At 38.5% G+C, this 12,053-nt stretch overlaps 1 protein-coding gene across 4 annotated transcripts; it reads right to left on the minus strand.

Annotated features, from left to right (window-relative positions):
• Window positions 1-3,941: 3,941 nt before the first annotated feature.
• On the minus strand, window positions 3,942-11,933 carry zfyve27 (zinc finger, FYVE domain containing 27). 4 transcript variants are annotated; one of them, XM_088419516.1, is made up of 15 exons: window positions 11,788-11,923; window positions 11,624-11,715; window positions 10,427-10,664; window positions 9,610-9,680; window positions 9,353-9,539; window positions 8,806-8,901; window positions 7,923-8,035; window positions 7,718-7,836; window positions 7,550-7,621; window positions 6,968-6,988; window positions 6,811-6,831; window positions 5,776-5,917; window positions 5,637-5,683; window positions 5,479-5,560; window positions 3,942-4,878 (listed from the first exon to the last, which is right to left on the minus strand). In XM_088419516.1, exons 3-15 carry the CDS (start codon window positions 10,660-10,662, stop codon window positions 4,808-4,810), a joined length of 1,278 nt encoding a protein of 425 aa, XP_088275642.1. In that variant the 5' UTR covers window positions 10,663-10,664; window positions 11,624-11,715; window positions 11,788-11,923; the 3' UTR covers window positions 3,942-4,807. The 4 variants fall into 4 exon arrangements, with proteins under 4 accessions (XP_088275642.1, XP_088275644.1, XP_088275643.1 ...); XM_088419518.1 differs by lacking the exon at window positions 6,968-6,988 and having other exon boundaries at window positions 11,624-11,933; XM_088419517.1 differs by lacking the exon at window positions 6,811-6,831 and having other exon boundaries at window positions 11,624-11,932.
• Window positions 11,934-12,053: the final 120 nt, after the last annotated feature.

Below are 12,053 nucleotides of genomic sequence, written 5' to 3' on the forward strand. Positions count from 1 at the left end.
CTCGCAATCTTCAGCAGAGCAAATGGAGGAACGAATAAAATTGTAAATACATTTTAAAAAAATGTATCAATTAATTCGTTGTTTTACATTTTATCTGTTTTTTTAATCGTATCATATCTATACTACATTTTTTAAAACAAAACAAATAAAAAACACTATGTACGTTTCAACCGTATGTTGATTTTATGTTTTTTTTGTATAGTGGTGTGAACTTTTTAAGGCAGATAAACAATGGAGACGCTCAAGCGAGATGTGCTTACAGACAATGAAATCTCGGAAATTTCCGGAATGAAAAATTAAATCGAATTAAAATGGGAACCTGTGTGTCACATAATTCCTCTGAAACTGTAACTTTTTGCTGCATTCTGGCCAGGAAATAAAGGTTAAATAAAACAAAAATATGGACACACAACAATTTTTTTACAACTTTTTAGATTGTTTTACTGACAGCATGATTTTTTTATTTTCTGACTGTTCCTTCAGGTTCTCATAGGGGAGTTGGACAGTGTGCCCCTTATATATATAATAGTGAGCTGGAGTGAGATCCTTAGGTGAAGAAAAAGCAAGGTACAAACTTCAGAGATGTTATTAACGTCTTCCAAAAAATCGAGACGTACTGAATGTACATTATTCATACGTTGTACATTATGGAAGAAAACAAAATCTGGAAGAAAAAAATCGAGCAGCAATGACATCATATGGCCAATAGAAGGCAACACTTGCTCAACTCGTTTTCCAGCCTGCCAGAAAAGAAAACAAACGAAAAGTGGAAGAAGAAGAATTGCTGCTTGAAGGAAGAGGAGGAAGAAAACGTTGCAGCATCGGCTAAGCATAGAGATAAAATCGTGTTTATGTCTGATCATGAATCACGTAGACTTTTTGTTGAGCATGCGGTTCAGTAAATTGCCGCTGGAAGAACAGTTGGAAATAAAACGTTTAGGGCCGCACAGACCAGAAGACTTTGTCCTGCTTCAGCATAACGACGTGATGACCCGCACCTTCAAAAAAGACTGGTTTGAAAGAAAGAAATGGCTGACCGCTAGCACGAGCAAAGGTGCGCTCTTCTGCTTTCCCTGTATTCTTTTTGGTGGCTTGGACTCCATTTGGGCATCGACCGGGTTTAGAGACCTCAAACATTTGTCCGAAAGAACGGTGAAGCACGAAAGCTCCTCGTCTCACCTGAGATGTGCCATGAAGTTGGGTTTACTTGGGCTTCCCCCCGTGCACACCTGCATCAGTGACGCCGATAGGCTTGCCGTCGAGGAGCACAACAAACTTACCGAGGAGAATCGCTACGTTCTGGACCGGCTGATATCCTGTGTTAAACTTTGTGGCACGTACCAAGCGGATTTGCACGGTCACGACGAAACACTCAACTTAGCTCTCTTCAACTGCATCTTTGAGACCATGTGCGAAGGAGACAACCGGCTGAAAAGACACTATAATGCACAACCTTACTTTCATTTGGCTATAAGCACCATTCAGGACGAGCTCTTGGATTGCATGTATGAAGTTTATAGGGAGGAAGTGGACAAACAATTGCAACAGACTCAGTTCGTCGGTGTGCAGGTGCATGGAATTACAAATACATCCTGCAATTTTCAAATGGCCATCGTGTTGAGGTATGTGGTCGACAACACGATCAATGAGCGATTCCTTGAGTTCGTCGAAGTCACGGATAAAACCGCCATCGGCCTTTCCGACGCCATTCAACGAGTTCTCGTGCCCTTGCGGCTGACCGAGAAACTCATCGCGCAATCCTACGATGGAGCTGCCATGCTAAGTGATTGCGAAGGCAGCGTGCAAACTCTTATGAGTTTCAGATACCCCAATGCAGAGTTTGTGCATTGCTACTCCCACCAGTTAAATGAGACCCTGCAGCAAGTGTGCGCCTCTAGAATCCGTGAGCTGGAGGTCTTTTTTGCTGATTTAGCTGGCTTTGCAAACTTCTTCACTTCACCCACAAGAGCGTCGGCTTTGGCGCAGATGTCATACAACAACGCCCAGCGACCGCAGTGGAACTTCCAAAGCAGGACCGTTAATGCAGTATGGGACAGTCAGGATGCCATACTGGAGTGTTTGGATACCATCCGCACACAGCCAGGATGGGACAGCGTGACTATCAGTGAGGCATACGGCCTGTACATGCATTTGAGAGACCCCAAGTTTCTCCAGATGCTGCATTTCTTTGCAGAAATCATGCCGGAAGTGGACGTTCTGCAGAGCATACTGCAGAACCGAGAGATTGACGACTCGGTGGTGAGATGCGCGGTGGAGAACTTCGTTGGCAATGTGAAGGAGGTGAGAGAGAGGGCAGACGCGATTGCCGAGCTCACCAGCGGTGGCGAAGCCAAGCGTAGGAAAAGCAACGCGGCCGAAGTTATGATGGAGGCTTGTGACATCATGATTGCGCAAGTAGAAGGCCGCTTCTCCAACAGTGACTATCTTATTGCAGCGCAGCTCGTAGACTGCTCGCTTTTCCCCAAATTTGCAGAATCGTTTCCGGTGAGCCAACTCAACTGCGCTATCAAGCTGTGGCCTTCAGCTCTTAATAACAAGGAAAAGTTACAAAGTGAATTAAAGATTCTTTACCAGCACAATCAGCTTTACGCGGGGAAATCTGCACTTTGCTTACTTCAGACGATTAATGAAACCGGATTGCACGAGATCTTGTCAGAAACATGCGGTCTTTTGAAACTCTTCCTCGCAACCCCCATGGCATCCTCTGAGCCTGACAGGAAATTTTCAGCAGTGGAAAGGATTAACACATTTGCAAAAAGCACACAAGGAAAAGAGCGATTTAACGCTCTTTGCATGCTTTCCAATGAAAACCAGTTTGTTCAAGGACTGGCGGATTTCAACAGGAACGTTATGGACAAGTTTGCACGGACAAACAACCATCAGGTTTCATTTCTATTCAAGTAAATGAGCCAATTGGGTTTTATTTTTATCATTCTTTTTATCATTTTTTGTTTGTCTGGAAATAACAATGGTTGAATGTACAGTAAGCTATTCAGTGCAAATTGAGTTGCGAATATGGTTTACGGTCACCATTTAAGGGTTTTGTGAAGCTCAATGTTGATTTTAGGTCTGCAGCTAATGATTGTCCAACTAGTAGATTAGACTGCCTTATTTTGTTGATCGACATTTTAAAGAAAAGGTTTTATTTTGAGAGAAAAGTCTGTTTTTGTTTTTTCAATGTAGCATTGCAGTTTTTTTTTCAACTCTTTGGTCCATATCATGTCAGATCTGAAAAATGTTGAATGTTTTCCAAAGTAAAAGCAAATGTTTTCAATATGTCTTTCAGCACATGGGTATTCAGTCTGCTTTCATACAAACTCAAGAAATCTGAGAATATTTCCTGTCGAGATACTGAAACTGAGCATTTTTTACATTTCGGTCTAAATTCTCATAACAATTATCAAAAATAGCTATATAATAGTTCATTGATTGACAATCATTGGACCCCCATTTGGTTTTAAAGATTTTTTTAATCGTAATTACACTTGATCAACCTTAACTCATTCGCTGCTAGCCCACTACAAATGAAACTGACGTCTATAACCGTCAATGGCAGTAAATGTTCTAAATGTTGTTATGGCAGTGTTATTTCCTGTGATTAATTGTTTGGCTGGCAACCAGTCCAGGGTGAGTGGGGCGGGATCCAGCACACACAACTCTCATGTGGCTGGGCAATGAAGGCGATGGATGTTTTATGTTGTGTCTATATAGCCTTAACATTTGAGTCCTTGTCTATGAAAAGTGGTCTTTTTTGTTCATTTTGAAATATACAAATCAAACTAAGCTATTTTAGAATGTTCACTGCTTATTGTTCATTTGTAAAAGCATATCAGAGTGTAAAAGTGTACTACTGTAACATTTTAGATCACTATTTTTTTTATATTAAACTAGTTTTGTATCAAAGTCAAATAATTGCACGATAGTTCCAGTCATTTTTTAATACATTCAGCAGGGGGTGCTTCCAGCCTGCTAAGGTGCATTGTCATCAATATACAAAGGGTTTGGGATTTGACAGTTTATTTCAACAAGATTTCACTCATAAAAGATTTAGCAATATATACAGGACAAAAAAAAACAGATTACTTGCATTTTAAATTAAATATATTAGCTCTAGAAGGGATTACATTAACCATTGTATGATTACAATAAAAGCAAAGCAAACAATTACAATCATCAGTGCCTGCATAAAGGTTAAAACAACATTGCATCTAGGGTCAGCTTCCAGTTAGAATGCCACCAAATCCATTATTTTAAGTCCTGCTTGTAAGAGTGTGAGGCAGATGACTATTTGACCCGTCCAGTTGGCTGAATTTTGATCCAGTTAGGAGTAAACACGTGATCCCGTAAAGTTCAAATGACACAAGGAAAAGCATGCTGGTCCACGTCACTTTTTTTTTTTCTTTTTAACAGAGTGCATTGTCACACCTCATGAAACATATCACTCTTGGGAAATACATTTATTTTAAAACATGATCCTCCAGGGTTCAACTTTGATCATGTTGGTAGTCAGTCAAAGCATTTTAAAACCACTGATCTTGTAAGCAACGCCTGACAGATCAGTAATTTTCTTATTTACGTATGCGTTCACTTCCCTCTGCTCAGCAAAGGGACAAATAACATCCAGTGACAAGGACGGGTATAACAAGAAAGGCAAAGGAAATCTTCAAGGATGCATGTGTCTCAGGTTGAAAACCAAGAGATATGTCGTTTAGTTACTTCAAGGGTGCAATCAGCAGAGGCGCAAAAAGTGATAAATATCATACTGGGTCACACAGCCAATGTCATGTCATGGGAACTTGTTGAGTGAAGAATTACAGGCAGCACAAACAAACACAGTCTCTCTTTGGGCCTCTGGAGCTAGCAAAATAAAAAAAAGGTGATCAGTAGGATAATGTGCTGTATTTGAAAAATAAATGCAGTGAAACCTTAATTCTTAACTTTGAAAACTGAGTGCAACATCACAAGCAGAGTCCTGAACAAGTCTGTAAATGATTGATGAAAATAGCCAATTTGATAGCGGAATTATTTCTCATGTACAATTAATTCCACTTGAGGAAAATGACATCACAAGTCCTCAAAGCTCAGGTAACAACCAATCAAATATCACTAGTTCATTCATAAGATGAGCCATGATTGGTCATTACTTGAAGCCTTCAGCACATGTGATGTCACGTGATTGTACATGAAAAATATTTCGGCTATGAATTACAGGCAAAACATGAACTTTTTACAGATGAAAATGGCTATGTCATGCTTAAGTGAACTGCAATGTCATCACGTCCGACTTTTTAAGGCTTCTTTATCCAGCAAGGTTGATGAACACTTACTTACTATTGTGTAAAAGAATATTATAGAAACGTTATAGCATAGAGCCATTTAAAATCAGGAGTTGCTTTTGTGGAAACCCTGTTTAAGCCTCAACCTTAACGAATCCACAAAATTTGATCTTTATCTTACCAGTGGCCCCCATGCAAGACCTCAGCACTTTGAAAGAACAGCACCGCGAGCAAAAGCTGTTGCCACAGTTACTGCAGTTCTTCTACAACACGAAGAGAGACTACTTAGAATTGAATTAAAGCAAATGTGCAGTTAAAAGATGACTTCATCACTCTCACCCTTTTCTTCAGCACTGAGAAGACAGCATTGCAGCTAGCACAGTTGCCTTTAGAAAAAGAGGAAAACAATACGCCTCTTGTGAAAATTATTATCGCATCTACTTCAAAATTATGATAATAACTTTGTCACAGTGCTGACCTGCACTGGTGGTGGGGTAGCGTTTGCGTAGTTTCTCTGTCAACTTGGATACTTTGCTGCGTATGGGTTCATTACGACTCAGAAGGCCATTTTCAGAGATGGTGTCAAACTCCGGGGCTCCAAGTGTACCATCATCATCCTCCTGGGGGGAAAAAAAAACTAAATTAAAGACCCACAGTCTGCACCCATTATATAACGGAACTATTAATGTGATAAATGATACACCAACTTCAACTACAGTATATATAACTATTTACGGATACGTTCCAAACATTAGATTTTTTTTCTTCAAAAGTCAGAAAAAAAGGTTTGAATTTGAAATCAGCATGGGTGCAGTCATGCAAAATGAAGTAAATCCCACATACCCTTTTCCTCACTTAATATTTTGACTGAAATTGTTGCCTATCCCTGGCCTCTGGTGTAATCCTGCTCTCTCCAAAATAAACATTTTTATACCCCAAAAATGTCAGTTTGTTCAACCATTAGCATTGCATCAAAGTTAGCAATTTTCAACACTTTCGATTGGTCAATAATTTGTTAAAAAATAATAATATCCACATGCGGGTATACAAAAATAACCAAAATGTGACTAATGTGTTTTGGCCTGAGACCACCGCTGTAATTTATCAAACACAAACACTGTCCTTTAGCATATAGTGATCCAACTTAGATGTTCCACTCAAGTTTAGTAAAAAAAAAAAAAACAACACTGCACATCAAAGACAGCAATGCCCCAAGATACTATACAGTATATGCAGCAAGAAAACATATACAGAACATGCATGGCAAAATGATCTGCTAAATATAGGGACAAGCTTTCTGAAATGCTCGGCATAGACTCACAGTGGAAAGCAAACAAAACATCAGTTCAAATACGGCTGTAACTACACAAAATTAATCTTACACGAGGAATAAAGAAGCACACGGAAATAAGAAAGTCTCGCATGCAGAAAGCATGAAAACAACAGGCCCAATACACCTACTGAACATCACTGATTGGCGCAAAGAACAAAACGTACTGGAAAATCCACTTACCACCAATACCAAAGGGGTTTCCTTCGTGCGATGCAGTGTAACACAGTACAACTTTACACACAAGCATTCATGCTACTACAAAAGAACCATGCTACAGATTCTAAATACAACAGTACTAGTACTAGAAAGGCCCAAATTACCATGGTGCAACACTCACCTGTAGGGAAATTGAACTTTCCTAATTTTCAGAGGAAAAGCGGGAGATAAATAGGAATGATATAATATAGATATATATTACATACATAACACAACACAACACAACATAACACAATTTGTAAAGTACATAAGGGCTGCAACTAATGACCATTTTAATAGTCGATTAATCAATTAATAAGATGATTTTATTAAATATGTTGTTACCATCCCTTTATTTTAAAAAATGACTTTTTTTTCAGTTTAACATGGTGAATATGCAATATTTTTTGTGATCTGGTTGTGAGTTTAGTCCATAATATGTTAGAAAATCTGCAAAAGATGTTGATCATGGTGTTTCAAAGTAGATGTTTGCAAATGTTTCTAGGTCTAAAGAAATCTGAGAATATGTCCTGTCTCTGGATTAAAGTTGAGATAAGCATGTCTGACCAAGTTTTAACAATTTAATCATTTATTATCAACGAACTTAAAATGAATTTCTATCAGTAATCCATGCGATATGTGCAATTACGCCAAAGAGTTGAAATAAAGCATGCTTTAGCTGAAACTGGTGTCTAAATGCAGACAAAAGGTAAAACTTTCTCACCTCAATTGCATCTTTGAATTCATCATCAGGCTCAGCTTCTTCTGCTTCCTCTACGCTGCCAGGTGATATGTCCTACAAGAAAACACCTTTTTTATTTTATGTATTTATTAAGCCATTGACTTATATCGTAATACACATCCTAGTTGTTTTAATCTAAGTGTCTCTAACCTCCAGACTGGTTGGTGTAGGTGTCCTGTCCACTACATTACTATGCTCAATTATATCACATGCTGCCTCTGAGGTTGGGGTCTGGCTGACTTGGAACAGCTTTTTTAGGTCCAACAAAACTGGAATGAAATTAACAAAAGAATCAATATCAAGTGTGGAAATAGACTAAATGCGCAATCTTATTCATTTGTAAATTTGAACTGACCTCTATGGAAGTCTCTATTCCAAAGGAAGATGGCACTGTTCAAACTAGCAATCACCCAGCCCACAGGCGCGAGGTAGAAAAGACACATCACTGTAAACAATCCTACATAAAACCTGGGGAGAGGATGAGATGTAAATGTTGATGGATAAGACGGTATTTTTAAACTAGTTTCATTCATGCAGAATGCGTTCTTGGTTAAGAGTTCCACAATTCAGTCGACCAATTTTACAGGCCAATATTAAAGCCCTTGTCAAAATAATAATGGGCCAGTGTTTTGTGATTTAACACCAATATATTGTTGCTTTCTTACGATAACCTCCGCACGATGGAAATCCGACCATTCAATTCAATAAGCATCCAAACGCATGGTTATTCCAGTTCTCACATGGCCATCAAGAAATTTGAATTGATCACAATTGCACATTTCAATGTGATAAATGAGTAAAAAAGAATGCTAACTAGCAATTGGCATGAGGATAATGCTAACAATGAATAGCCAACCACTACGTAAGCAGATAAATTACATGAACTACTTAATGTAGGTACAATGTTGGGTGCTAATTGTGAAGCTAGTACAGCCAAAGTGCTAGAATTGATTTAAAGTACCGTATTATTTTTCTGATCAGGTCTTGCTTGAAAAAGTACATGACTAATGTACAGTAACTGTATTGGGTTCCGTTTTTAATTGAAATCTTGATATTTTGACTGATGCATCAAGTTAGGGCTTATCAATTAATTTGGTCATTAAAAATAAAATTGGTATCGCATCAAATTCTAAACTGGATTGAACATCAAAGTGAACCAAACTCTTGCAAACTGAATCAAGTCAATTTTGGAAATCTAAATAGACACCTAGCCCAAATAATTAACCGGTGCGCTTTACCTTGATGATGTGGCATGATCGTCCCAGTACAGGACCTTGTAAAGTGCTTCTGCTGATTGACAGGCTGAAGACAGCAGGTCATCTAAATGCTTCAACCTGGAGACAGGAAAGATGAGCGCATGATGAGAAATTGAAATTCCTCTTTCGCATAAGCATGGCACTATTTCCTGGTGCACAATTTAAAGAGGCCCAACAATGGAACCTGACTTTTGATTTGCACTAGAAAACTGTACATATAATGGTACACCCAATTCCCCTATCTACACATTTCTTTTGCCTCAAGAGCCCTGTACAATGAAATTTTATTCCGTATATATAATAATTTAGACGTACAACACTTTACAAACATTATAGAGGTTCTCGATTATATTTACATTCACATACTATATGTAAATCAAGACTACAGTGACAGTAACAAGAAAAAGTTTAATATTCTTTTCAAAAGTTGTCTCATTATTTTGACATCTTTCAAAAGGAGTTGTTTGAGCTTTTTCCATTAACATGAAACACAATCAGTCTGTGAAATGGAAAATGCAGCATTTCTTACAGGTCTTTGACTTCCAGCATAGCCTCCTGTTTACTGAGGTGCACGGTCTGCAAATCTCTGCGATGTACAGTATGATAGTGTCTCCTCTGAAGTTCTGCTTCTGAGGCTCTGCCCCAGCACCTGTCCTGCAGGTATCCCAGGGCAGCAGGCACTGTGACTGCCACCAAACAGACTGACAACCAACCCACTAATGATGAAAGAAGAATCCAGTTAGTTGTATTCAGTTGCTACCGCCAAAAGATTTGGCCCTGACCTACCTTCATTAATGGTGCAGAAGAAAACATTAAGGAACATACAAACAACCAGCGAGCACAGGGGCATCCTCCACCTAAGAAATAAAGAACATAATATTAAGAAAAGCTCTCTCTGCTATTGAAAACAAGAACATGCATGTTTAATTGGTTCAGTGGTAGAGAAGAACCTGCTATCATGCAAAAAAAAAGGCCTTAGCTACCGTGATATTATAAGATTATAGCTCAAAGCATCTCAGGTGTATGTGTACCCAGGGGTATGTGATTGTTCAAGATTTTACCTGAGTTTCTGCAATTATCAGCAAATCTAATTTATTAATGCTGTGACCGGAACAATACGTGTTTCTTTTCTAATTGAGAGCAAATTGAAACATGAAATAAAAACATGCAGCGATGTATTGCTAAATTGTGTTCCAGTAGCTCCTTATTTTCTTAAGTTTAACACAGATGTGCACTGTCTTTAGTCACAATTTTCCGGAAAAGAACCCATCAATAAAGAGATGATGTTATGCATCTATCTTTTGAAATTGCTTACTAAAACATCCCTAGCAATACCACAACAATCTGTAGCTTGAAGGTTAAAAAGTCAAACATGGGTAACACAGCACTCTTTCAAGCCATCTTTTTTTTTTTTAATCCAAAAATGCTTTGAGCTGGTTAAGGGGCACTTGGCTTAGTTACTTTCTTGTGGTAAGAAAGTAACTAAGTCAATCGATCATTTTTGCTAATTAATTAATGAACATATTGCACTGCAAAAGCATGGCCTTTTTACAAATGAATCCTGTGTGCAATGACCATCTGAATCTGGATGCCAAACACATACCCGAGCAGGAAGCGAGCCAGCTCCATAACATCTGTAACTGGTTCCAGAAAAAGGGACATTCTCTTATAGGATACAACCATGTTGAGGAGGTCAAAATTCAGTGTAGATCTTGGGCTTCCCAGTTCAGAAGCATCTGGAGACCCCAGAGTCTCTTTGGATATAGTATGCACCAGTTCCCCCCGTTCCACTGCAGACTGGTAAGGGTCCGATGACACTGCTGCACTCTGCATCATCATTCCTGTGCAGTGTGAGAAAAATGAAAAAATTACAATGAGGGTATCATTGGTGAGCCATATTGCCCTGCTGTAACGTAAGACAATATGTCATATTATTTAGGGGACATGCTATCCCCATGTGCACAGTTTCTGCAGATATCAAAAATTCTATTTTATTATTAAATGCAGTGACAGGAAAAATATTTCTATTCAAATTAAGAGCAAATCAATTTCAACATAAAACAACTTATTACTAAATTGTGGTGTATTGATTCATTTGCAAAATGTTGTACACCTTTCATTGAAGTTTTACACAGGTATACAGTTTCTTTAGCAAAGCAAATTGTCAGAAGACAAGCCAGAAATAAAACAGATAATACATTATTTATCTTCTGGGGTTACTGAATAAAATATGCCCTGAAATTGCACTACAAATGTAGTTTTCAAAGTTTAAAAACTCAGACACTGATGGCACAGCATTGTTTTAAGTCTTTTTTTTTAATTATTTATTTATCCAAAAAGGCTTGTTAGGATGTACTTGGCTGGAAAACCACTGATTGAAATGCATTGTTTGAGCTAGATATTTGGGGATTACATTAACTATACTAATAAACATCTAAACGGTAGAACTACAGCATCTGTTCGCGTCTCTAAAACACAAATGATGAAAATATGTCAACGCATAGCAACAAACAGTTCCTAGAGCTGATGGATGAGAAAAAAATGGTCGTTTTGGGGCTTGGAATCAATACAAAAACGACACTTTGACCCCCAGATATGTGACAATCAATGTAGACGTTAATTGAGTTACAGTATATGCAACAAATGTGTGTTTACCAAGTCTCTTTAGCTATACTACTTAACTTGATGAAATAGGTTTAAGCGCTTGAGCGGCCAAATCAACACTTAAATATAAATATATGGCCATGAGGCTGCGAATTAAGTAATTACGTCAATCTAGTTCGTTGATTAGATCATTTACCCGAGCTACGTGTCCAAACACAGCAAACTTGGGAATGGCAGCAGCAGCTAGAAGCTCAAGCGACACTAGCAAGTCCAGCAGACATCGTAACCCTAAAGGATCGAGAAACCTCCAACTTCAACGAGATGGCCAACATGACAGCAGCGTACGACATCAGCACCGACCTGTGCTAACGAAAAATAAATAGAGTATCCTGTTGTTGTTGTTGTTTTGGATGCGCTGTTTATGTCTGCGCACGACGAGCTAAGCTAGTGCTCTCTTTTGAGCCGTAAGATTATCTGCTTCCTGTTTTTCCAGACTGAGCAATCGATAGTCGAAAAGTGACAGCCAATATTGATTGTGCAATTATCCAACATACTAATGCAGTTTAATCAAAGGAAATGTAACAACAGGTCAGCCTTTGTCATCAGAGAACGTAAATCAACGTAGA

The sequence above is a fragment of the Hippichthys cyanospilos genome, chromosome 7 (assembly GCF_059441005.1).
Source record: "Hippichthys cyanospilos isolate Australia breed blue-spotted pipefish chromosome 7, RoL_Hcya_1.0, whole genome shotgun sequence".
NCBI classification, from domain to species: domain Eukaryota; kingdom Metazoa; phylum Chordata; class Actinopteri; order Syngnathiformes; family Syngnathidae; genus Hippichthys; species Hippichthys cyanospilos.

Coding starts and splice junctions, on each gene's coding strand:
- zfyve27 (XM_088419516.1), bottom strand. CDS start 10,662: ATGATGATGCAGAGTGCAGCAGTGTCATCGGACCCTTACCAGTCTGCA. Junction 8,902..9,352: donor ATGCTGGAAGTCAAAGACCT/GTAAGAAATGCT, acceptor TCCTGTCTCCAG/GTTGAAGCATTTAGATGACC. Junction 5,561..5,636: donor TCTCAGTGCTGAAGAAAAGG/GTGAGAGTGATG, acceptor TTCGTGTTGTAG/AAGAACTGCAGTAACTGTGG.